The 22453-nt window shown below is 35.4% G+C and overlaps 2 protein-coding genes across 2 annotated transcripts; one reads left to right on the top strand and one right to left on the bottom strand.

Moving 5' to 3' along the window:
• Positions 1–1718: 1718 nt before the first annotated feature.
• LOC110873547 (chloride channel protein CLC-f) lies at positions 1719–16913 on the top strand. The gene is made up of 9 exons (XM_022122486.2): positions 1719–2645; positions 4128–4524; positions 5225–5419; positions 9849–10303; positions 10390–10494; positions 11777–11995; positions 13561–13770; positions 14904–15136; positions 16453–16913. The coding sequence occupies exons 1-9, from the start codon at positions 2271–2273 to the stop codon at positions 16532–16534; spliced, it is 2271 nt and encodes a 756-aa protein (XP_021978178.1). The 5' UTR covers positions 1719–2270; the 3' UTR covers positions 16535–16913.
• A 291-nt stretch (positions 16914–17204) lies between these two features.
• Positions 17205–21710, bottom strand: LOC110873546 (probable WRKY transcription factor 2). The gene is made up of 6 exons (XM_022122485.2): positions 21445–21710; positions 20381–20832; positions 19405–19530; positions 18744–19309; positions 18498–18656; positions 17205–17833 (listed from the first exon to the last, which is right to left on the bottom strand). The coding sequence occupies exons 2-6, from the start codon at positions 20795–20797 to the stop codon at positions 17356–17358; spliced, it is 1746 nt and encodes a 581-aa protein (XP_021978177.1). The 5' UTR covers positions 20798–20832; positions 21445–21710; the 3' UTR covers positions 17205–17355.
• Positions 21711–22453: the final 743 nt, after the last annotated feature.

Below are 22453 nucleotides of genomic sequence, written 5' to 3'. Positions count from 1 at the left end.
TTACACTTTTGGGATAATTCATGTACAATCATACAAAATACACTTTTACTTACAAATTCAATTATGCACAATTACAATTAAATTGCATGTTCTTAGTTACCTATGTGTTTGTATATGTTTAAACATGCATAGTTACAATTGTTATTTTGCCAAGGCCATTAACTATGTACAAGCCGATCTTAAGAATCCACAACACTATAGGATTGATGACCGCCTAAGATTCATTTTACCCCTTTCGAAGGGAATGCATGGTCATTGTTAAGTACTTTCTTGACCGAACGTTTTACAAGTTTGGGTGTGTATAACTTCTTCCATTTAGGTTTGGTTTTGCCTTTGTACTACGTTAAAGTGTTTATATGATTACATATGGTATTACTTCAGACATGTGAATTGTTCTTTTCAAATTTACTATATATATACATACATATGCAAACCCTAAGTATGCTCACCAACAATTATTTGTCGACGTTATTTTCGTACGTGTTTCATTGACATAGGGCTTGGACTTAGTTAAATCAATTTAATTTTATTGTTATCTTATGCTATGTACTTGTACAAGTTGTATTTTCTTAATTCCATGTATGACATTTTAATTAAATAATATTTCAACTTTAGTATCATGAGTCTTCGAGCAATCATTCATACATTGCACCTCAATGTTTCTGTCATTAATTGGGGTGTGACAAGAATCGTTAGGCCCATGACAAATGATGAACATGTATGTATAAACGAATAAATATTCTTGTTCATAATCGCATTAAGGAATTGAATCTGTGCATCGTCTTTTATGTTTGTTCAACAATTAATAAGCTAAATGAAACAAACAAACATACATACATACAAACATGCGTATTTATAAACAAACCTTAATAAGCAAACATAGATGAATGTGAATTAAGAAATGCTTTATTTGTTTTTTTTGGGTTGTTTAAGTGAATAAAAAAAGCGATCAATGCTTGCTCCTTTATTAAATAAGGATTCATAGCATCCCATTGAATGGTTCGTTAAATGTTTAGTACATTTTAGTTAATACTTACATGTCTCCAATATATATAAAGTTGCGTTGTCATTAAAAAAAATCCTAATAAAGACATACCCCAAAATCTTAATTTCACACCTTGTATACGAGTTGTATAACGTTATACGACCCGTATAGAATAATTTGACATGACAAATGTTATACGGTTCGTATAGATGGGGAAATATTATGTCGTATAACATTCTATACGGGTCGTATAATATTAATAAAGACATACCCCAAAATCTTAATTTCACACCCTGTATACGAGTTGTATAACGTTATACGACCCGTATAGAATAATCTGACATGACAAATGTTATACGGTTCGTATAGATGGAGAAAATATTATGTCGTATAACATTCTATATGAGTCGTATAATATTATACAGGCCGTATAACATTATATGAGGTTTGAATTGTATAACATTCTATACGGGTCGTATAATGTTTACGACCCGTATACCTGGAGACAAAAAAACATTCTTTGATATTTTTTTTTGCAACACGTATAACTATATACTGACCGTATAGGTATAAAAATAAGATTTTAAACGTATAGAAACAGTGGTAGCCTAAAAAAATGTTTATAAAGTAAAGCAACAATTTATGAACGTGTGTTAAAAGAATTCTTTAAAAACAAATGTTACAAAGTCAACACATTGAGAAACTATATAATAAAAAATTAATAATTTCTGGGTGATTACTTCAGAAATCATTATTAAGCAACACCCACCTTTTCATCACCGTCAATCTCACTCCATTCTGGCATTCTCCATTCACCTTCCACTACTACAGTCATCCTTGTTTAACCACAAATTCAATCACAATTCCACTTCTATTTTCACACAATCCATCTCATCAACAACATCCAGATCTCAATTTGCTCAATTCTAACAACCATTTATGAGATAATGATCCGTACATTTGTGTGTGTGTAAGTTAGGGTTTGAAACTTGAAAGTATAAGATCCAAATCTCGATTTGATCAATCAGAAGCTGATAACGAAGCAGTTGTACAAGTTAGGGTTTGAAACTTGAAAGTATAAGATCCAAATCTCTCGATTTGATCAATCTGAAGCTGTTTACGAAGCAGTTATGAGAGAATGATTCGTACATTAGTGTGTGGTGCAAGATAGGGTTTGAAACTTGAAAGTATGTATGTCTGGAGAATCGATCTGAAAGCAATTATGGGAGAATGATTCGTACATCGTGTCGTGGTGTGTACAAGTTAGGGTTTGAAACTTGAAAGTATGTCTGGAGGTGATCATAATGATAGGGATGAATTATTGCCGTCGAATTCATCGTCTTCAGATAGAGATTTAGAAGGTCAGATTCCAGTCATTTTGTCTCCGAGAACATCTGGAAGAAGTGGTAAGAGTATTAAGCATATATGGAGTAGACTAGATCGAGCGTTTTCTGGTCGACGGCTTAGTATTAAACGCCGGTCGCCTAGTACAAGGTGGTCGGATAGGGATAGGGACCGTGTGTCGCCGAGAAGAGGTGGAGCGATTGGTGGTGATGATGAGATTTTAGGTGATGGTGCTCCACCTGAATGGGCGTTGTTGCTTGTTGGATGTCTGTTAGGGCTTGCTACTGGTCTATGTGTCGCTGCGTTTAACCGTGGGGTAAGTTACTGGTTTTGCATTGTAGTTTTGAATAATTATAGAGGTTGAAACATTTATATATGTGATATGTGTAGTTAAGTCTATATGAATTCTGTGTTTTGTAGAGATCTGATTTGGTTTTAAAGTGAAATGAATGATGCTTGTGACTTTTGAGGGTTGAAATGAAACTATAATTAGTGCCTTGACCTTGAATTGTGCTTTAAAGGGGTGTTTGACATTGTGTTTTGAAAGTAATTATTGTCATTACTGATTATTTAGGTGACGTTTTACTTGTAAATCGACAAACGTTAGTTATCTTTAAAGGGATGTTTGACAATTGACATTGCGTTTTGAAACATGCAGATAATCAAGTGTTTGTATAATGCGAAACTGATTGTCATTGTCATTATTTAGGGATCAAATAATCACTGGTTATTGATTATCTGATTATCCCGGTGTCATTTTACATGTAAACCTTTATTATCTTCAAACATCAGGAGCTCAATTCAACAGTATCTCCTACAGCCCATTTTGTTACAGCTGATTATCTGATTGTGATTATTTCATATCATGTAATCAATTCCAAAACACAATGCCAAACACCCCTGATAAAGGGAGGGGCATTTGGCACTGCGTTTTGAAAATGATTATCTGATTATCGCATTTTCAAATGGCAGATAATCGACTATTTCAGTAAAGAGTGAAACCGATTGTCATTATCTGATTGTTTAAGGATCACATAACTACTGATTCTGATTATCTAATTATTTAGGGGTCTTATTACGTGTAAAGCTCAATAAAACTTAATTAACTCCAAACAACATGATTATGTGATTCTTGGGTTGCAAATGAACCGAACGAACATAGACAAAACCATGTTTGTGTTCGTTTGTTAAGGAGATAATGGTGATCACAATCTGTTCATGAACACTTACAAAACGTCATTTTCTGTTTGTGTTCGTTCATTAAGGAAATGAACGTGTTTGTGTTCGTTCACTAAATTTAGGTATCGAACACAAACAGATGTTCACGAACACAAATGTACACAAACAAATGTTCATGAACACAAACGGACACAAACAAGCGTTCATAAAAGGAATCGAACATATCTCAAAAGGTATGAAATATACACTAGACTGATACTTATTAAATACTTATTAGTGGGAATTTTGAAGTATTTAAATGGAATACAAAAATAATAAACCTTAATGAACTTTTAAACAGAAACGAACGGACATATATGAACACGTTACCAAACGTTCACGAACATAGATGAACGAACGCGACCTCTGCTCATGTCTGTTCATTTAAGTAAACAAATGGAACTTTTTGTTCGTGTTCGTTCATTTATTAAATGAACGAACTTCCCGCCGAACGGTTCACGAACTGTTCGTTGAATGTTCGGTTCGTTTGCAACCCTAACTGATTCCATTTATTTCATATCATGTAATCACTTTTAAAACACAATGCCAAACAGCCCTGGTAATGAGGTAGTGATTACAGGTGCATGTAATACACGGATGGGCGTGGGCCGGGACTCCAAACGAGGGTGCTGCATGGCTACGGTTACAGCAGCTGTCGGACACCTGGCATCGGATTCTTCTGATTCCGGTCACCGGAGGAGTAATCGTTGGAATGCTGCACGGTTTGCTTGAAATCTTAGATCAAATAAAGCAGGCAACTCCTGGAAATGGGTCAAGCTTCCTTTCTGTATTCTTTCCAACAGTGAAGGCTATTCAAGCTGCGGTAACTTTAGGCACAGGCTGTTCATTGGGTCCTGAAGGCCCAAGTGTAGATATTGGAAAATCGTGTGCAAATGGGTGCTCGTTAATGATGGAAAATAATAAAGAGCGCAGGATAGCTCTTGTTGCAGCTGGTGCTGCTGCTGGCATAGCTTCAGGTTTTATATTTATTTCTCTTGATTTTCTCCATTTTGAGTGGTGTTTGCATTGTGTTTTGAAAGTGACTATCTGGTCATTGTGTTTTGAGTAAATTGCCTTTTTCGTCCCTGAATGGAGCCGGGGGTCTCACTGGAAGCAACCTCTCTATTCCTACGGGGTAGAGGTAAGGCTGTCTACATCTTACCCTCCTCAGACCCTACCTTAGCTTTGCTATTGCCTATTGGGGGGATTTACTGAGTATGAGTATGAGTATGAGCATGATGATGATGATGATGATGATGCCTCTTTCGTCCCTGAGGTTTGGCCACTTTTGTGACTTTCATCCAAAGGTTTATTTTTTCGCATCTGGATCCAAAAGATTTGAAATATTGCCATTGCATTCAACTCATTAACTCCATCCATTTTTTAACATCATTTAATCTTGCCATTTTGATATAAATAAACAAAACAAATAGCTAAAATGACGAAAACGCCCCTGACTTAACGTAAAAAATGGATGGAGTTAACGAGTCGGATGAAAATGGCAAGATTTCAAACCTTTTGGATCTAGATGCGAAAAAAAAACCTTTGGACGAAGGTCGCAAAAGTGACCAAACCTCAGGGACAAAAATGGCATTTTACTCTTGTCTTTTTATAAGTCATTAATGATCAGTTGTTAGTGTTGCAGAAAGCTCATTCAAACACTCCTCTTCGTTTCAGGTTTCAATGCAGCAGTTGCTGGTTCATTCTTTGCCATTGAAAATGTTTTAAGACCTCTGCGTGCTGAAAATTCACCTCCGTTTACAACCGCAATGATAATATTAGCATCGGTTATCTCTTCAACAGTCTCAAATGCTGTACTTCGGGAAAAACAGGCGTTCACAGTGCCCAGTTATGATTTGAAATCTGCTGCTGGTATTTTATCCCATTTCACCCTTAATATACAAGTTTATATCTGAATTTAATTTCATATATATGATATATCTATCTAAAAGTTTGAAAGTTTATAAAATTCTCCTTCTAAATTTCATAATGTCATATTTTCGCTTTCCGATAAAATATCGTATTTAGCCATTCTGTTTTAAACAAAATAAAGAGTAAAATGCCATTTTCGTCGCTGAGGTTTGGCCAGTTTTGTGAATTTTGTCCAACGGTTTGTTTTTCCGCACCTGGATCCAAAAGGTTTGAAATCTTGTCATTTTCATCTGGCTCGTTAACTTCATCCATTTTTCTCCGTTAAGTTATTTTCGTCTTTTTTGTTAAATTAAAGTCAGTGGACTTGACTTTTATTTAGTAAGGGTACTTTAAAAGCTTGTACATAAAGTGAAAAAGACCAAATTGCTCTTTAGGTTTAAAAAAAAGACGAAAAGACCCCTGACTTAACGGAGAAAAATGGATGGAGTTAACAAGCCGGGTGAAAATAACAAGATTTCAAACCTTTTGGATCCAGATGCGGAAAAACAAACCTTTGGATGAAAGTCGCAAAACTGGCCAAACCTCGGGGACGAAAATGGCATTTTACTCCAAAATAAAACTAGTAACTTATACTAGTCTGTTTCACTGAATGGACAAACAAGGGTATTACTGTAAACCAACTTAGCGTTTAATGTTAACTTCGTTTATCTATTAAAAATAACACAATGTTATTTTTAGTGTTTTGAAGGGGTAAACGTGATATGATATGAACCTACAATTCAAAGCTTTCTGGGCTGGATCAGTTTGGGCCTAATTGAATGAGCCCATAACCTAAATCATAATTAACAGTTGACCCAGTCAATTAGAAGTTACGTATGTGGGGGAAAACTGAATTAGTGGTTGTTAGTGGGACAATCAGTTATATTTTGTATTATTAATATCTGTTTTTATTTCAGATTAGGGAGTCGATGTTTTATGTTTATCAATATAGGGTTTATACCTTGTATCCTGGAGAATTTGCCCATCTCGAAATAGGGCCAACTATCTTGTAATCTAGTTTGGTTAATCGAAGTTACATATTCTATCAATGGTTCCATTGCCGGGAAATTCGAAGCTGGTGCAGACCCGGTACAGTTCCTGCGATCAGGTTGTGCTTGCTTCTCAATTAGCATCAATTGCAGCCAGCATAGACTCTATGCGGAAGGATATCGCAGAGATCAAGGCTCAGGTAATCCGAGATGGTCGTAACAGTGAAGAATCAGCCAGTGATTTGAGGATTACGGTAGAGAAGGGCATAAAAGAGACGGCAACAGATGAAGGACTGGATGGTCTCAAAGAAGAATTGCAGGCTCACGTGCATATCCAGGAGCCTCAAATCGTGTCTAATGCTGTAGTATTGCCCTAAAATATGAGTCCAAGAACGATCCCTCTAAGCCCACTAAAAGTCTTACATGGAGGCCAAGCCCAAAATCAATCTCAGCCTATGCTAAAAATACTGCTCAGTTTATTACACAAAACCCTACACCCCAGCGCCAATCCCTTAGGACTACGGAGACAGAGAACCAAACTCGTTTTCTTAAAAGACAAGTTGCTGGTCATAGGTGCAAAATAGGTACATTCAACGTGCTGGAAACCACGGAAGGACAAGACGAGCCACTCAACACCAACAAAGAACCGAAAGAAATGGAGGACGCAGAATCTGCAATTAAGAGTGATGTGTCTGTGGATGCTGGCGATATTTTCTTTATCAAGATTCAACAATATCACCAAAATAGTTTGGCAAAACTTGACCCCCAACCCGGTACAGTCCTTGCCTATTGCTCGGTCTTAAACGCAGGCCATCCTATTCTAGAGCTACTTCGTTACTGGGGAAACCGTCCACTAGTGGAAAAGACTTGGAAAAGTTATGATTGCCTGGAAGAACAGTTTCCTGTGTTTCGACTTGAGGACAAGTCGTGTCTCCGGGCGGGTAGTATTGATACATACCTAGTGGCTAGTGCCAAACAGCCCAGAACCCGACCCAAATCCAAGCCCAGAATCTGACCCAACTGCTGATTTGATTAATTAAAAAAAATGGCGGGAACAGTTTCACAAGTGGTTTTCTAGCAGTTAATTAACTTCTGCTTCTTTTATGTTTTATAGGGCAGATTAGGTCATCTTTCTTTAGGTCGATGTTTATTATATAAAATTAGGGTTTTATACCTTTGAAATTGGAGACCTAATCCTTCTCGAATTGGATTATTCTATCAATTTTATCTTTCGATTTCAAGTTTCTATCAAATGGTTCCATTGCCGGGAAATTCGAAGCTAGTGCAGACCCGGTACAGTTCCTGCGATCAGGTTGTGCTTGCTTCTCAATTAGCATTAATTGCAGCCAGCATAGACTCTATGCGGAAGGATATCGCAGAGATCAGGATGGCTTGGATGGATGAAAATAACACCGAGGATGAACCTCAAGCTCCATTGGCAAATCTGGTCAAGGACGAGGAAACTGAGGATGTCCCCACGGAATCGAAACACGGGACTACCGTCATCACGGCCGCCAAAACTACCAACTCTACCACCGCCAAAGCAACCACCTTCTATCAACCTTTTTCGTCGGTGGATTATTATGGGTACAACCCGAGAAACACCGTGTTTGATGATGATGTTAATGGGTTACAACAAGTTAGAGAAGAAAGGATTCCAGAGCTTGAAGAAGAAACAGAACAGTTTAACCATAGACAAAAGAGGGGACAAAACAGAGGTTCCAATGTTCACCAAGATGAGGTTTTAGCTGTTGATGTTGCTGATGATGTATTGGTGAGGTCTGAAACTAAGATGTGGATGCATCAATGTGAGAAGGAATCAAAAGAGCATCACAGAGAGATTATGTATGTTGATGTAAATGAGAAGGATGGTTTGCCACTACATGAGAAGGGACATATGGATGTATCATCGTCATCAAAAGCTACGAATCTTGGAAAACAGAAAACAATGGATAATTGGAAGGAATTTCATGTTAGGAATAAAGATGTACAAGCCGACTTGGAATGCAGGGACTTAGCAGGCCAATTCCCTTCCTCTCGACTTGAGGTCAAGTCGTTTGTCCGGACGGGATGTATTGATACGAACCTACAATTCAAAGCTTTCTGGGCTGTTTGGCACTAGGTATGTATCAAGCCGACTTGGAATCATAGTTATCAAATGCGCTAGGCGCACTCAAGGCGCATAGGCCTCGCCTGGGGCCTAGGCGCAAGGCGCAAAAAAAAGCGAGGGCCCGAGAAAAAAAAAGCGCACATAAATGAAAAAAATAATAAAATGTATTATGTATTGAAAAAGATAAAAATATATCTTATATGTGTATAAAATTAATAAAACCATCCAACTAGTTTAAAAAAAATAATAAAACCTTTTAAGATAATTTTTGTAAAAGAAATTCTAACAAAGTTGAATACTTGCTATAATAACTTAAAATATTTTGAAAGAAATATGAATTTTGGTAGCTGTTGACACAGTCTCCTTTCTGCACAAGTGCACAGAGCCTATCTTTTTCTGCAAAACACTGTTAAAGTAAGTTTTTAAGCAAAAATTCTGCTCTCCTCTTCAAAAGTGAAAACACAGTCTCCTTTCTTGCAAGTCATGCTGTCTCTCATTCTTTCATCTTTTTCTTCCTCTCCTCTTCAAATTTCTGTCTCCGTTGATCCATCCAAAACCACAAATCTGTCCATAAGGAAAGTGGCAATAACTTGGAGAAGTTCGCCGGTAACTGGGCAGGAATCTGGCCGGAATAGTCGCCGGAAAGTCGATTTTTGGCCGGAAGCTTACCAGAACAGCGCCTTTAACGGCACAAGGCGGTAAGGTTGCGCCTCGCCTGAAAATTGCGCCTAGGCGCACCAGGCGAGCGCTTTTGATAACTATGCTTGGAATGCAGGGACTTAGCAGGCCAATTCCCTTCCTCTCGACTTGAGGTCAAGTCGTTTGTCCGGACGGGATGTATTGATACGAACCTACAATTCAAAGCTTTCTGGGCTGGATCAGTTTGGGCCTAATTGAATGAGCCCATAACCTAAATCATAATTAACAGTTGACCCAGTCAATTAGAAGTTACGTATGTGGGGGAAAACTGAATTAGTGGGAGAATCAGTTATATTTTGTATTATTAATATCTGTTTTTATTTCAGATTAGGGAGTCGATGTTTTATGTTTATCAATATAGGGTTTATACCTTGTATCCTGGAGAATTTGCCCATCTCGAAATAGGGCCAACTATCTTGTAATCTAGTTTCAGTTAATCGAAGTTACAGATTCTATCATGATATTATATAATTAGAGATGCATATATATTTTTTTTCAACTTTTAGGGGAATAGGTATTAATATATATAAAATTTTCCTTTTTATATCAGTTAATGGTGTTTGGATAATAAAATTTATTTGTATATGTGCAGAACTACCTCTATACCTGATACTGGGCATGTTGTGTGGGGTGGTTAGCGTATTATTCACCCGTTTGGTAACATGGTTCAATAACGCATTCGAATACATCAAAGAACGGTTTAATCTTCCTGGTGTTGTGACACCGGCTCTAGGTGGTTTAGGAGCCGGAATAATAGCACTTAAGTACCCCGGGGTTCTATACTGGGGATTCACCAACGTTGATGAAATTTTACATACCGGAAAGATAGCTTCAGCACCTGGAATCTGGCTTTTGGCTCAATTAGCTATAGCTAAAGTCGTAGCCACGGCTCTATGTAAAGGGTCTGGGCTCGTTGGTGGGTTGTATGCACCAAGTTTGATGATTGGTGCTGCGGTGGGTGCGGTTTTTGGTGGCTCCGCTGGTCAGTTGATTAACTCGGCTATTCCCGGGAACAATGCTATTGCTGAGCCACAGGCGTATGCGTTAGTAATGCTTTTTTCCGTATTTTTCTTTTCTGATTAATGATATGAATTTTTTGTTGGTGGTTGTGAACTTGTGATATTGTATTGTAGGTTGGAATGGCTGCAACCTTGGCTTCAGTTTGTTCAGTTCCGTTGACTTCGGTTTTACTTTTGTTTGAGTTGACAAAGGATTATAGAATCTTGCTTCCACTTATGGTAATTTTACGGGATAATGTATACGTTGGCCACCCAAATATTGAAACGTCTTACGTCTACACTAAGCTATGCAGTTAATATCGGTGATATATCGGTTATCGGTCCCCATGTAAAATATTGGTACCAATATTATCGGCGATATTGATTGATATTTGACCTATATTGGACCGATGTTTGACCGATATATCACCGATTTTCCCGATATGAGTACCTTTCTTCCTAGTTCTACTATTTTCTTTCTTCTTATTGCTGCTATTAGTATTTTAAGTGTTAATTGTTAGTGTTTTAAGTCTTAATCAGTTCCTACTTGCTACGATTGTTAGTGTTTTGCAAGTTGCAAAAGGTAAATTTGTTATTGGTAGGAGAGTATACTGAATTGTTAGTGTTAAATTGCTATATATTTGAATTCTGCATGATATTAAAATACCGATATCCCACCGTGATATCTGATTAGGTCAAATATCTGATTTTTTACCGCATTAACTGCTTAGCACTAAGGTCATATTGATTATTGAAGAAGTTACACGAGTGTATCAAAAATACGGTTTACGGGCCACCCAAGTTCCAATTTTGTTTCGTTTATGCTAGTTCTAGCACGGATGATGAAAACACGTTCTCAAATTTAAATTGAAATAAAATCATGCTGGTTTAGGCCTTAGGGTTAATGCATGAAATTGTTTTTTAATTATAGGGTGTGTTTGGTATTACACCTTTCAATATTATTAGGCATTATGGGTTTATAATATTGTTAAAAAAAATTGAAGCCAGGGACATTTTTGTCATTTTACATTGTGGCAATGTTTTGATTGGAATTGGCATACATGAAACCAAATGGATACTTAGGTGATGTAACTCTTTTTAGTAAAGTACATGGATAGTCCCTGTAGTTTTCCAAAATTTTGGATTTGGTCCCTAGCTTTCCAATGTACATAGATAGTCCCTGTGGTATGCACTTAGTAAGTCATTTAGTCCTCAGCCAACAAATCCAAAGGTTTCAGGAGGTCCAACGTATGGACTAAATGTGTTACAAAGTGCAAACCACGAGGACCATTCGTGTACTTTTGGAAAGCTAGGGCCTAGGGACCAAATCCAAAAGTTTAAAAAACCACAGGGACTATCCGTATACTTCTACCTTTTTTTTTTGAATTTTGGGGTCTTAGTGTAACCTTTTTAATACTTGATTGGCCTCTGAATACATCAACCCTAATTTAGTTCTTATAAAGGTCAATAAATTGAATTATTAGTTTATTTAAAACTTCGTTATGAATGTAATGTTTTTTAGGGGGCTGTTGGGTTAGCAATATGGGTACCATCTGTAGCAAACCAGTCAAAGGAGAGTGAGGGATCTGATACAAGAAAAGGCTATTCTGTGCTTTCACCTGTTGACAAATTTGAAAATTGGAGACAAACAGGTGATCTTGATGATCTCGAACTTTGTATCATGGGACCCAATGATAACCATGAAACAATTGATGAAGATATTATTCTGGAAGATTTGAAGGTTTGACCTTTATGCTTTCCTTTTATATATAGAACTCATCATGAGCGAATTGCTCGAAATAGAAATAAACTTCACACTTTTCCCAATTTTAGCAACCAACTTTACACCTTGTTAGCAATCAACTTTACACCTTGTTAGCAATCTTAGCAACGAATTGGCTGTTCAATAGGTAGGTCATATATATATAGGGTATATGTATAAGGTTAAGATCATGTGAGAACCTCTAGGGTAATTGAGAACCTTGAGAACAATTTTGGACCACACGTTTTTCCTAAACAAAAATGCAAAATATAAAAAATAAAAAAATGCAAAAACTATTTTTTTTTCTGGCTAAATCGTAGCTTTTTCTGACAGTTTTTTGGATATATACACTTGTGTATATTGTCAATCTTTAACTGTACATATATATATGTGTTTAAAAATAAGTATTACACATCTATGTTTGATAATGTACATATATGTACAACTGTGTATAATTGATTGTACATATATGTATATAAATGAAGATTATGGTTCTGAACATGTTTTTTCTAATGTATATATGTGTAAATACGTGTTTAAAATTATAAAATAATATACACATGTATGGGTGAGGTTCGGCTACAAAGTCTATCTTTCCTACAAAGTGTACAAAGTCATAAAACACCACAATTTCAGCCATAAAATACACTCAAAACCCACAAATAACAGAGTGAAGATCACTAAAACACAATATCCAAACCCTATCAGTCCATAAAAACATCAAACACACCATCATAGAACTATGAATATAAAACACAACATGATAATCAATATAAAACACACTAATCTTAGTCATTCGATAATCAAAGCCTTATCATCCAAAACATAACAGAAAACCCACAAATATGACGTTTTAGTAATCTTCACTTTGTTATATGTGGGTTTTGAGTGTGTTTTATAGCTAAAATTGTGGTGTTTTATGACTTTGTACACTTTGTAGGAAAAATGGACTTTGTAGCCAACTCCCACCCCACATGTATAATTTGAAAATTGACAATATACACATGTGTATAATTAAAAATTGACAATATACACACATGTATAATCCTCCCCTCCCCCCCCCCCCCCCCCCCCAAAAAAAAAAAAAATACTGTTGATAACATGCGATTAGATTTTTTTTTTTTTTTAACTTAGAAAAAATGTGCGGTCCAGAGTGTTCTCACGGCTCTCAATTTCCACTAGGTTCTCTTATATATATGTAATATTTTTACATTTATATGCCTCGGTATCTGATGTTGCATGTAGTTATTACTTTTAATATTATTTTTTTTTAATGCCATCTTTTTTCAAACCTGTAAATAATTTTGTACTCTTTTTTTTCACAATTTTTGTGTAATTTTTTTTCCGGATATGGCAACCGCAATGGCATCAGCTAGTGCTACATCACTGGTAAATCAGTTAAATCGGTTGGTTGCTAAGATCGGTAATAACTTATAAGTTGATTGCTAAAAACATGTAAAGCTTGTATCCTTTCATGCAGTTTGCCAAATTTTTACTAGTACAAATATTTTGTTGCATGATGAGAATTTCGATTTGTTAATCAGGTGTCACAGGCCATGTCAACCATCTACCTTAGCGTGGGATTATCCTCAACTATTAAGGAGGCTATACAATGTATGGATAATGGTCAACAAACATGTGTGCTTGTTATTGACCCTGAAGAACATTTAGACGGAATTTTGACTTACGGTGACATTAAACATGGCATGTTGAAAAACTACGATGAAATCGATGGGGCCTCTTCAACTCCTGATGTATGTTATTAGTTTATATAAACATGCTTTTTATTTGCCTTCTACGCATGCATATATTTGTTATATATATCCTTCAGATTTTCATCATATCATATATATCTTTTCAATATATCCTTCAGATTTTCATCATATCATATATATCTTTTCAAAACCTTAAAAATAGATTTTTTTACCCATTCCTTAGTAAGTAAAGTAAAACCGGTTAATTATTACTGTTTGTTTCACCAAACAAACAAAGACAGTGGTGAAAGTGTGAAACAGAGTAATTAATTTGATTTTATTTACTATGAAATTGATAAATATGATATTTTTTGATGTTTCGAAACAGTAATTATGAGATTTAGAAGGATATATATATATGATATAAACTTTTAGGGCATATATGAAGTTATTCCTTGAATTTTAAACTTATAACATGCTTCACCAAATAAACAAAGAAAATATTAAGCGTCGGGATAATTCACGGTAATAATGCTGGTTTCTTATTTGCTTATTTATTGATACACGCTAGCTTACAAACCCGTGTTTTACACGGATTAACTATAAAAAAAACTTAGATTGAATACCATTTTAATTTATAGGTGTTACAAACTCGTGTGTTACATGCGTTAAATATAAAAAAATGTAAATCATAAAATTCTATATAATCCTTATCACACATTTAAAAAAGTGTAATAATATTATAAAAAGTGTAATAAGATTATAATCCAATTATTGTGTTTTTTCTATTGGTATCAATATAAGGATGGCTTAGTAAAAAGATATCTAATCATTGTAATTTTGTATTTTACGATAATATATAATAAAATACATTGTTGTCTTTATCTAATAATACTAAAGAAATAGTGCATAAATAATATTAAGTCTTTATTAACATATCTAGATTAAATTTGTATAATAGTAACGATAAGGATTAAAAAATATTTTAAAATAATATACAAGTATAAATTGTGATGTTGAAGGAGAGAATGCCACATGGCATTAATTGGAATCCTTTATTAGAAGTTAGATTGTTATGAAATGGATAAACATTATATTTTAATCTTTTTGAAAGAATAGCTATGATATTATGTGATTCAGAAATACATATATGAAATTATTTCTGAATAATATTAAACTGAACTGTTTTGCAGTTTAACGAGTGTCTTGTTTCTTCTGTGTGCACACGAGGAATAAACTATCGTGGGCGAAAACGTGGGCTTTTAACGTGTTATCCTGATACCGATTTGGCAATTGCTAAAAAATTAATGGAAGCAAAAGGAATAAAACAACTGCCGGTGGTACAACGGGCTGTCGATTTTCAAGAGGAAAGAAAACGTAGGATTGTTGGTATTCTTTATTACCATTCAATCTGGAACTGTCTCAGGTGACATAACGTCTTTCATTCTAATTTCTTGTTATATATTTTTTTATCAAGTAAAATGCCATTTTCGTCCCTGAGGTTTGGCCACTTTTACGACATTCGTCCAAAGGTTTGTTTTTCCGCATCTGGATCCAAAAGGTTTGAAATCTTGCCATTTTCATCCAACTAGTTAACGGTTTGCCATTTTTTAATGGATATAGTTAACGAGTCGGATAAAAATGGCAAGATTTCAAACCTTTTGGATCCAGATGCGGAAAAACAAACCTTTGGACGAAAGTGGTCAAACCTCATAGACGAAAATGGCATTTTACTCTTTTTTTTTTCATTTGTGTTTTTGTATGATTAATAGGGCAAACCGTACATAATAGAACCAAACTGTAATTTTTTTTTTGTTTTAGCAACCAACTATAAATTAGACGCAAAATTAGAAAACAACCAACATGCATGTTACATTGATACATATTATTAATTTATTACCAATTGGAGCAACAAATAACTATTTCAACCTGTAGCATATCATTTTTTGCTGATTGTTTTAAAGAAAATGTTGACACAGCATCTTATGTCACATTAATGTTTTGAACATTACGAAAAAATATTTTGTTCTTTGAACTTGTAAATAATTTTTTTTTAATGTTTTCACCAGTGTTGTAAGAATCACTAGGCGTTAGTCGGCCGGTGGGGTACCGACTAGTGATAGTTGGGATTGATCGGATTGAGATTTTATATGTAATTTTCAGTTTTATATGTATGTATACACATTTTTATATGTATTTTTTTAAGTAGACATATTTTAACACCTTCGAAAAATTTTCAAGTAGATGGGATTAATTGCCCGGAATTTACAGGTTTTGGTCAGGAATCTAGCCTGAATCGCTAGCCTGCCACCGTTTTTTCTCCAATTAGGACTGAATTTGACCACTATTGACCGCCTACTGAATAATTGGCCGATTAGATAAAAGTTACTCGGTGAACCTCCGACTAGCGTTTAATTGGCGACTAATCGGAGGCTAGTCGCGATTTTTACAACCATTGCTTTCGCATAAGATATTTTTTTGGCATATTTGACATTTGGCGTGGCGGAGTAGCCTCCATGACATTGAGTGCCACATCATCAGTTTGCAAGTTAATTCAGTTAAAAAGAGGCTGCTTGCTTACTAAAATCATTAATATTGCAAGTTAGTTTCTATTTTGCGTTCCGTTTTAAGTTGGTTTCAAAAGTTAGGAAAAATAACCAAACACGCTTCACAATAATCATAGTAATAACCAAACAAGCTACAAGAATAAGTTTTATCTAATCTTGAACCGTTTTCGTGCAGAGAGGAGTTGCATAACAGGGGGCAAGAGTATCAACCAAGGTCAGAGGACCATACCGAAGAGAAGATTTCCAATGGCCATTAATTTGTATTATTTGCCACGTTGGACATTTCAAGTATCGGTCACCAACCTGGCAGACCATACAATAGCAGAAATTTTGAAAATTAGTCATCAAAATGATAAAGGGTATCCTGAATACGTAAGACTCACGTGTTCTCAAATCAAGATGTTACAATATTATACGTGTAATATGTCGATACAATTTTTTTAGTCATAGTCATAGGATCATCGGGAAAATGTAGCGAATAAAGCCTAATTTAGTACGGTTTGTTCATGTTTCTCTTTTTGTTCGGTCCTTGATGGATACAGTCATCGGTTTTAGTTGTATAATATATCAAACAACGGGTGTTAAATGAGTTGTCAAGACACATGAATCTGAATGAGGCATGAGTTTTAGCGTGTTTATGATCCGTTTAACTCGAAATCTTTTTTTTTTTTTTTTTTCATATTTATACTATAAAATTACAAATTTACGACAATATAATGTAATGATGTACATGCATAATTATGTGTAAAGTTATGAAACCTAAACAGTTTAAATTATGACATCAAACATAGCAAAGAAAATTTTATTCGGGTAAACCTCGTGAGTCGTGAAACAACATGGTTAGTTAAAGGAGTTGGATACACGACTCAAACCCGTTCAGACTAAGGGCAAAGCCACAAATTTCATGTTAGTTTTGGTATCAAAAAAGAAACTAAAACTTCTTTTAAACGAAGAATTTCCCAATATGCTTTCACAGTTCTTCAAATCAAGTACTTGAAATAAAAATTGCAATTTTTTTAAATAATATAAGGTTATGATATCTCATTATCTCTACTCTCCCCCATAACACCACAAAAATTTACATTTGCGGTCCAAGCGGCAACCTATTCATGAACTGATGGTGGTAAATCGACGAACCATTGGCGGCTAGGTTCAAACCAGGGTCCAACACCGGCTCGGCCTTTGGCTCACCTTTTGGCACCATCATTCCCATGTCACTGATTTGTCCAAGAAACGGATGAACTGGCATTTTAGCTTGATTAGGTACCAACCCAGCCATAGCCATTTGAGTCAGGTTTACCCCATAGCCATAGCCATGGGGACCGGGCTGCAAACCGTATTGGGTTCTTTCAAATCTAGCCATAGGGTTATGCACTTGAGATGGTTGAACCGATTGAGCTTGTGTGCTAGTGGAGTTATGACTGCTGTTACGAGCCGCTGGAACATCGTGATTGTGTTTTCCTTCATATGTTGTGATCACGGATTTAAGGTCGTGCGAAGCCCTCTCTACGTGTTTCCTTACTGTGCATCCCGTGCTCGTGCACTTGTAGTAACTCCTAAATTAAAATTGTAACACAAACGTTATTTACGGTTCAAATTATGGTTAAACCAGGATAGGGGTGTAAACGAGCAAGTTGCTCGAGATCAGCTCGCTAAAAGCTCGAGCCAAGCTTAAACGAGCTCAAGCCCAGGCCAAACTTAATAATATTATTATCGTATATAATTATAATACAAGTAACTAAATAATATACATTGTGTTACTTTATAAATTTATGAAAATAATTATATGTATATGTATAAATTAATTAATAAATAGAGTAAAGTACACGGATGGTCCTGTGGTTTACCAAAATTTTGGATTTGGTCCCTAGGTTTTCAAAAGTAGACGGATGGTCCCGATGGTTTGCACTTTGTAACACATTTAGTCCCCAACTTTGCCAAGTATCACATAGATGGTCCCTGTGGTTTGCACTTTGTAACGCATTTAATCCCTAACTTGGACCTGCTAAAACCTTTAGATTTGTTGGTTGGGGACTAAATGCGTTACAAAGTGCAAACCACATGGACCATCTGTGTAGTTTTAGAAAGCTAGGGACCAAATCCAAAATTTTAGTAAACCATAGGGACCATCTGTGTACTTTACTCTAATACATAATAAACAAGTCAAGCATGACCCGAGCTCGAGCATCGTTTACACCCTAATAATGGTTTAATCTATACCTTGGATTTGGATTTCCTTTAACAACTTTCTGCCCGTATTTACGCCAGCGGTACCCGTCATCAAGAATATCCACCTCACTCGTGGTTTGCACAACTACTCTCGGCTCCCTGATGGCTCGAGTGGCCCCACTTACATCGGCTGCATATGCTTCAACCTTTCTGGAGTATCAAATAACATCCACAGTTACAAAATACATTTAAAAATATGTTATATATAGACTGGAAAGACAGAAAAGATCGTTGAACCTTCGTTTCGACTCAGATTCATCTCCTTCACCGTCACAACCCAATGAAACGCTGCCATGTGTCGCCCGATCATCATCTTCTCCTTCTTCATCATTAGAAAACGTCAAAGAGCCATCCACAGGATCACTATTTTCAAACTGAGTTCCATGATGATTAACGGCTGATGACGTCACTTCAAGATTACCATCCTGCCCCCACTCGGTCCCACCTTGAACGTCACTACATGACCCGAACCCTGATCTACGGCCGGGAGGAGGTTTCGGATGATTATGGGCCCCCTTGTAAATAATCTCGGTTATGTGACCCTCATGGGATCGCTCCACCTTCTTCTTAACCGGACAATTTGCATGAGTGCATTTGTAATAGCTTCTCGGAAACTCACTACCCTTCACTTGTTTTTGCCCATACTTTCTCCAATTATACCCGTCATCACTACTGTGATTACCGCTATCGCCGTTCGTTAGTTGATCTCCATCTTCTTCATTATGTTCTTGAACGGTATTCCCATTAACACCACCATTTTGTGCGGTTTCAATAGTTTGCCACGGCATAAAAGGCGGATTCACCTAAATGTACATAAACCGCAAGAAATATAACGAATGTTCAACATTTCCTTCGTAAGGTAGATGATATATTTGAATGACTATAAATATATAATTACCTTGTTAGAAATAGGGGCGGGCTCGGGAACAGTTTTAAATGCAAAAGATGAAGTGTCGAATTGCTTGGATAAATGATCTTTATTCGGAGCAAATTGGAATTTTCCGGTTGTTGGAGATGGTTGAGCCTGATAAATAAAGTTTAAGAAAATCTCTACATATTTAGCTATTTGGCATTGTGTTTTGAAAGTAATTATCTCAGTAATTTATTATTCATTTTGTATGTAATCCTCAAAAGAATTCAAATTTGCCAAGCATTTAAGAAAGTTGATTGTCTGATCATCACAACTAAGGGCGTGAACGAGCTGAGCCGCTTGTGAGCTACTTGAGATCAGTTCGCTAAAAGCTCGAATTGAGCCGAATTTAAATGAGCCCAAACTTAAAGTGGAGCTCATTTAATAAACGAGCCTCGGACCGAGCTTCATATACTAAACTTGACTAGGCCCGCGGGCCTAAACATTATAAATACAATAATTTTTATTTAATTTATTTAATATATAACTGCATGATAAATAATTAAATATCATTACATATATAATTATGATAAGATTAACTAAATAAAATATATTATGTCATTATATATATATATAATTATAAATATATTAACAAAAATATTAGTATGTGTATTTAGAAAAAACTTAAATAGTTAATAAATAATATACGAGCCGAGCCCAATCAAACTCAATATTAGTCACAAGCCAAACTCGAGCTTTAGAAATAGAGCTAGAAAGTAGAAACAGATCGAGCTCAAGGTCGTACTCTCTGAATTTAAACGAGCCGGGCTCAAACTTAGAAGAGCTCGGGCTGGGCTCGTTTACACCCTTAACACACCAACACTCTATCCTGCAAATCTGCAATCGGTTCTTGTCATTTCATATCAGATAATCACTTTCAAAACACAATATCAAACGTCGCGAAAACAATAACCAAAATCTTCGAATCCAAGTTAAACAAGACAATAGTTGTAAAGAAGTTTACCAATGAGTTCGACAGAAAAACCGGCGAATCTAAAAGCGAAGTCGGACTAAGACCCGGAGGAATCGTCAAATAAGGAGATTGCTTCGCCACATCAGCAGATGGTCTAATGCTATCTGTATCCAACCTAGGAGCATTATAACCAGCTCTAGCAGCCATTCTTTCAACAAGACCCGACCGCGAGCCTGCTACTTTCGGCTCACCAAACCCACCATTTTGCAACCCAAATTGTTTATCCGGCCCATGAAAGGTGAACCCATCGGCTCGGTTATCATCCTTAGGCGGTTCTGGTTCTGGTTCGGACTCAGCCACTGGCCCTGAGCCCGCTTCGCGCAACATAGCCGAAAAGAACGATCGCGGGCTCGGGCTAGGAGCCATCCAATCTCCAATTACACCAACATGGTCATCAAATCCACCCATCAAATGACCAAATATCAACTCCTCACACAGTCACACTGAAACATGAAACATTTTGATATAAATAACTAAATACACTAACTTTCATAAAAATCTGCAATTTCTGATAAAAAGATTGTAAATTTTAGAACTTTTACTAAAAATGGAAATGGGTTTCCAATTGTTTTCACCTTACACCCAAATTAAGTGGATCAAAACATTTCATCATCTTGGTGTTCATAAATTATTAAAATCACCCCCTAATTTAAAATATTGAACCAAAATCCAAATTTCTGAAAAAAGATTGAAAATTTAACAACTTTTTCTAAAAATTGAAATGGGTTTCAAAATTCTTGAACATCCACCCAAATTAAGTGGATCAAAACATTTCATTATCTTGGTGTTCATAAAAATATTAAAATCATCCTCTAATTTAAAATCTTGAACCAAAATTCATATTAAAACAAACTCTAGCAAACAAAACAATCAATCCCATTTCATCAAAAAAAAAAAAAAAGATCTACACAATACCCACAAACCCTAAACAAATAATAAATAAAATTAATCACATTAAAATTGGCAAATAGGTATATAAAAATTATATAAATTCAAATTCATATGAACAATAAAAAAATACCCAATAAAAAAGATTGTGATTAGTGAAGACCCACCTGGTTAAGAACACAAAAGATGGATGAATGAAGGGAGACAGCCAGTCAAAAGGGTAAATTTTGTTGCTTTTTTTAAAAATTCTTTACAGATGAACTGATTCTTGTGTCGCTGATTCACAACCAACGGCTTCTTTCATGAATTCATTCCAAGAAAAAGTCTTTTTCAACAGAGAAAAATCTGAAATCTGTTTGTTTTTCTGCCAATTTTGAAGACAAATGTGCAGAGAAAATATAATGGTAAAAACAAAGAAAAAAGGTTGGGATTATTGTGGTGGACCATAAATGATTGGAATCTTTGGGAGAGGGAGAGCTAAATTGAGTTATTAAAGTTTTTCTTTTTCTTTTTTTATTTTTAACAAATTTATTGCATAATGAAAAGTGTAGTAATTATATTTATTATTTAATGAATGCTAATTGCTAAAACCATAACCATATTTAAGAGCATTTATAAAAATAAATAATTGGGGTTATAATATTAAAAACCATAACCTATATTTATAATTATTTTTGTTATACTAAAAGTTAAATTATTACTATTAAAATTCTATAATACATGGCATGGTTGCAAAAGTTGTTAGGTGTTCTCTAGTCGGATTTGAAAGTATCCGGGAGTATTCGGGAAGTACTCGTCCTAGGCGGAGATTACTCGTGAAGTAATCACCCTAGGCGAACAGTACTCAGAACCTAGACGGAACTTTTACAACCATGATATATGGAATGAGTTAAGTTGAGCATGAGTTATGGTTTAACTCGTTTTAAGTTTCATTTTTTAGGCTCGAGCTTGGATTATGATAGTTTTTTTTTTTTAACTTATGTTCGGCTCTTTTATTATTTATTATTTATTAGTTATTAGTTATTATGTTAATTTATTTATTACATTTGTAATTGTTTTATATCTATATTTATAATTATGATTATATATATATAACATAATATATACAATTTAGTTATTTTTATCATAAGTTTAAATATAGTAATTATTATACGTATATATATTTAATACAAAATA

Source organism: Helianthus annuus, chromosome 8, assembly GCF_002127325.2.
Source record: "Helianthus annuus cultivar XRQ/B chromosome 8, HanXRQr2.0-SUNRISE, whole genome shotgun sequence".
Classification (NCBI taxonomy): Eukaryota; Viridiplantae; Streptophyta; class Magnoliopsida; order Asterales; family Asteraceae; genus Helianthus; species Helianthus annuus.
Note: the sequence above shows the minus strand (reverse complement) of the source record. Positions and strands in the feature narration are given on the sequence as shown.

Coding starts and splice junctions, on each gene's coding strand:
- LOC110873547 (XM_022122486.2), top strand. CDS start 2,271: ATGTCTGGAGGTGATCATAATGATAGGGATGAATTATTGCCGTCGAAT. Junction 2,646..4,127: donor TCGCTGCGTTTAACCGTGGG/GTAAGTTACTGG, acceptor TAGTGATTACAG/GTGCATGTAATACACGGATG. Junction 10,495..11,776: donor GAATCTTGCTTCCACTTATG/GTAATTTTACGG, acceptor AATGTTTTTTAG/GGGGCTGTTGGGTTAGCAAT.
- LOC110873546 (XM_022122485.2), bottom strand. CDS start 20,797: ATGGGTGGATTTGATGACCATGTTGGTGTAATTGGAGATTGGATGGCT. Junction 19,310..19,404: donor CCGCCCCTATTTCTAACAAG/GTAATTATATAT, acceptor ATGTACATTTAG/GTGAATCCGCCTTTTATGCC. Junction 18,657..18,743: donor GAATCTGAGTCGAAACGAAG/GTTCAACGATCT, acceptor TTGATACTCCAG/AAAGGTTGAAGCATATGCAG.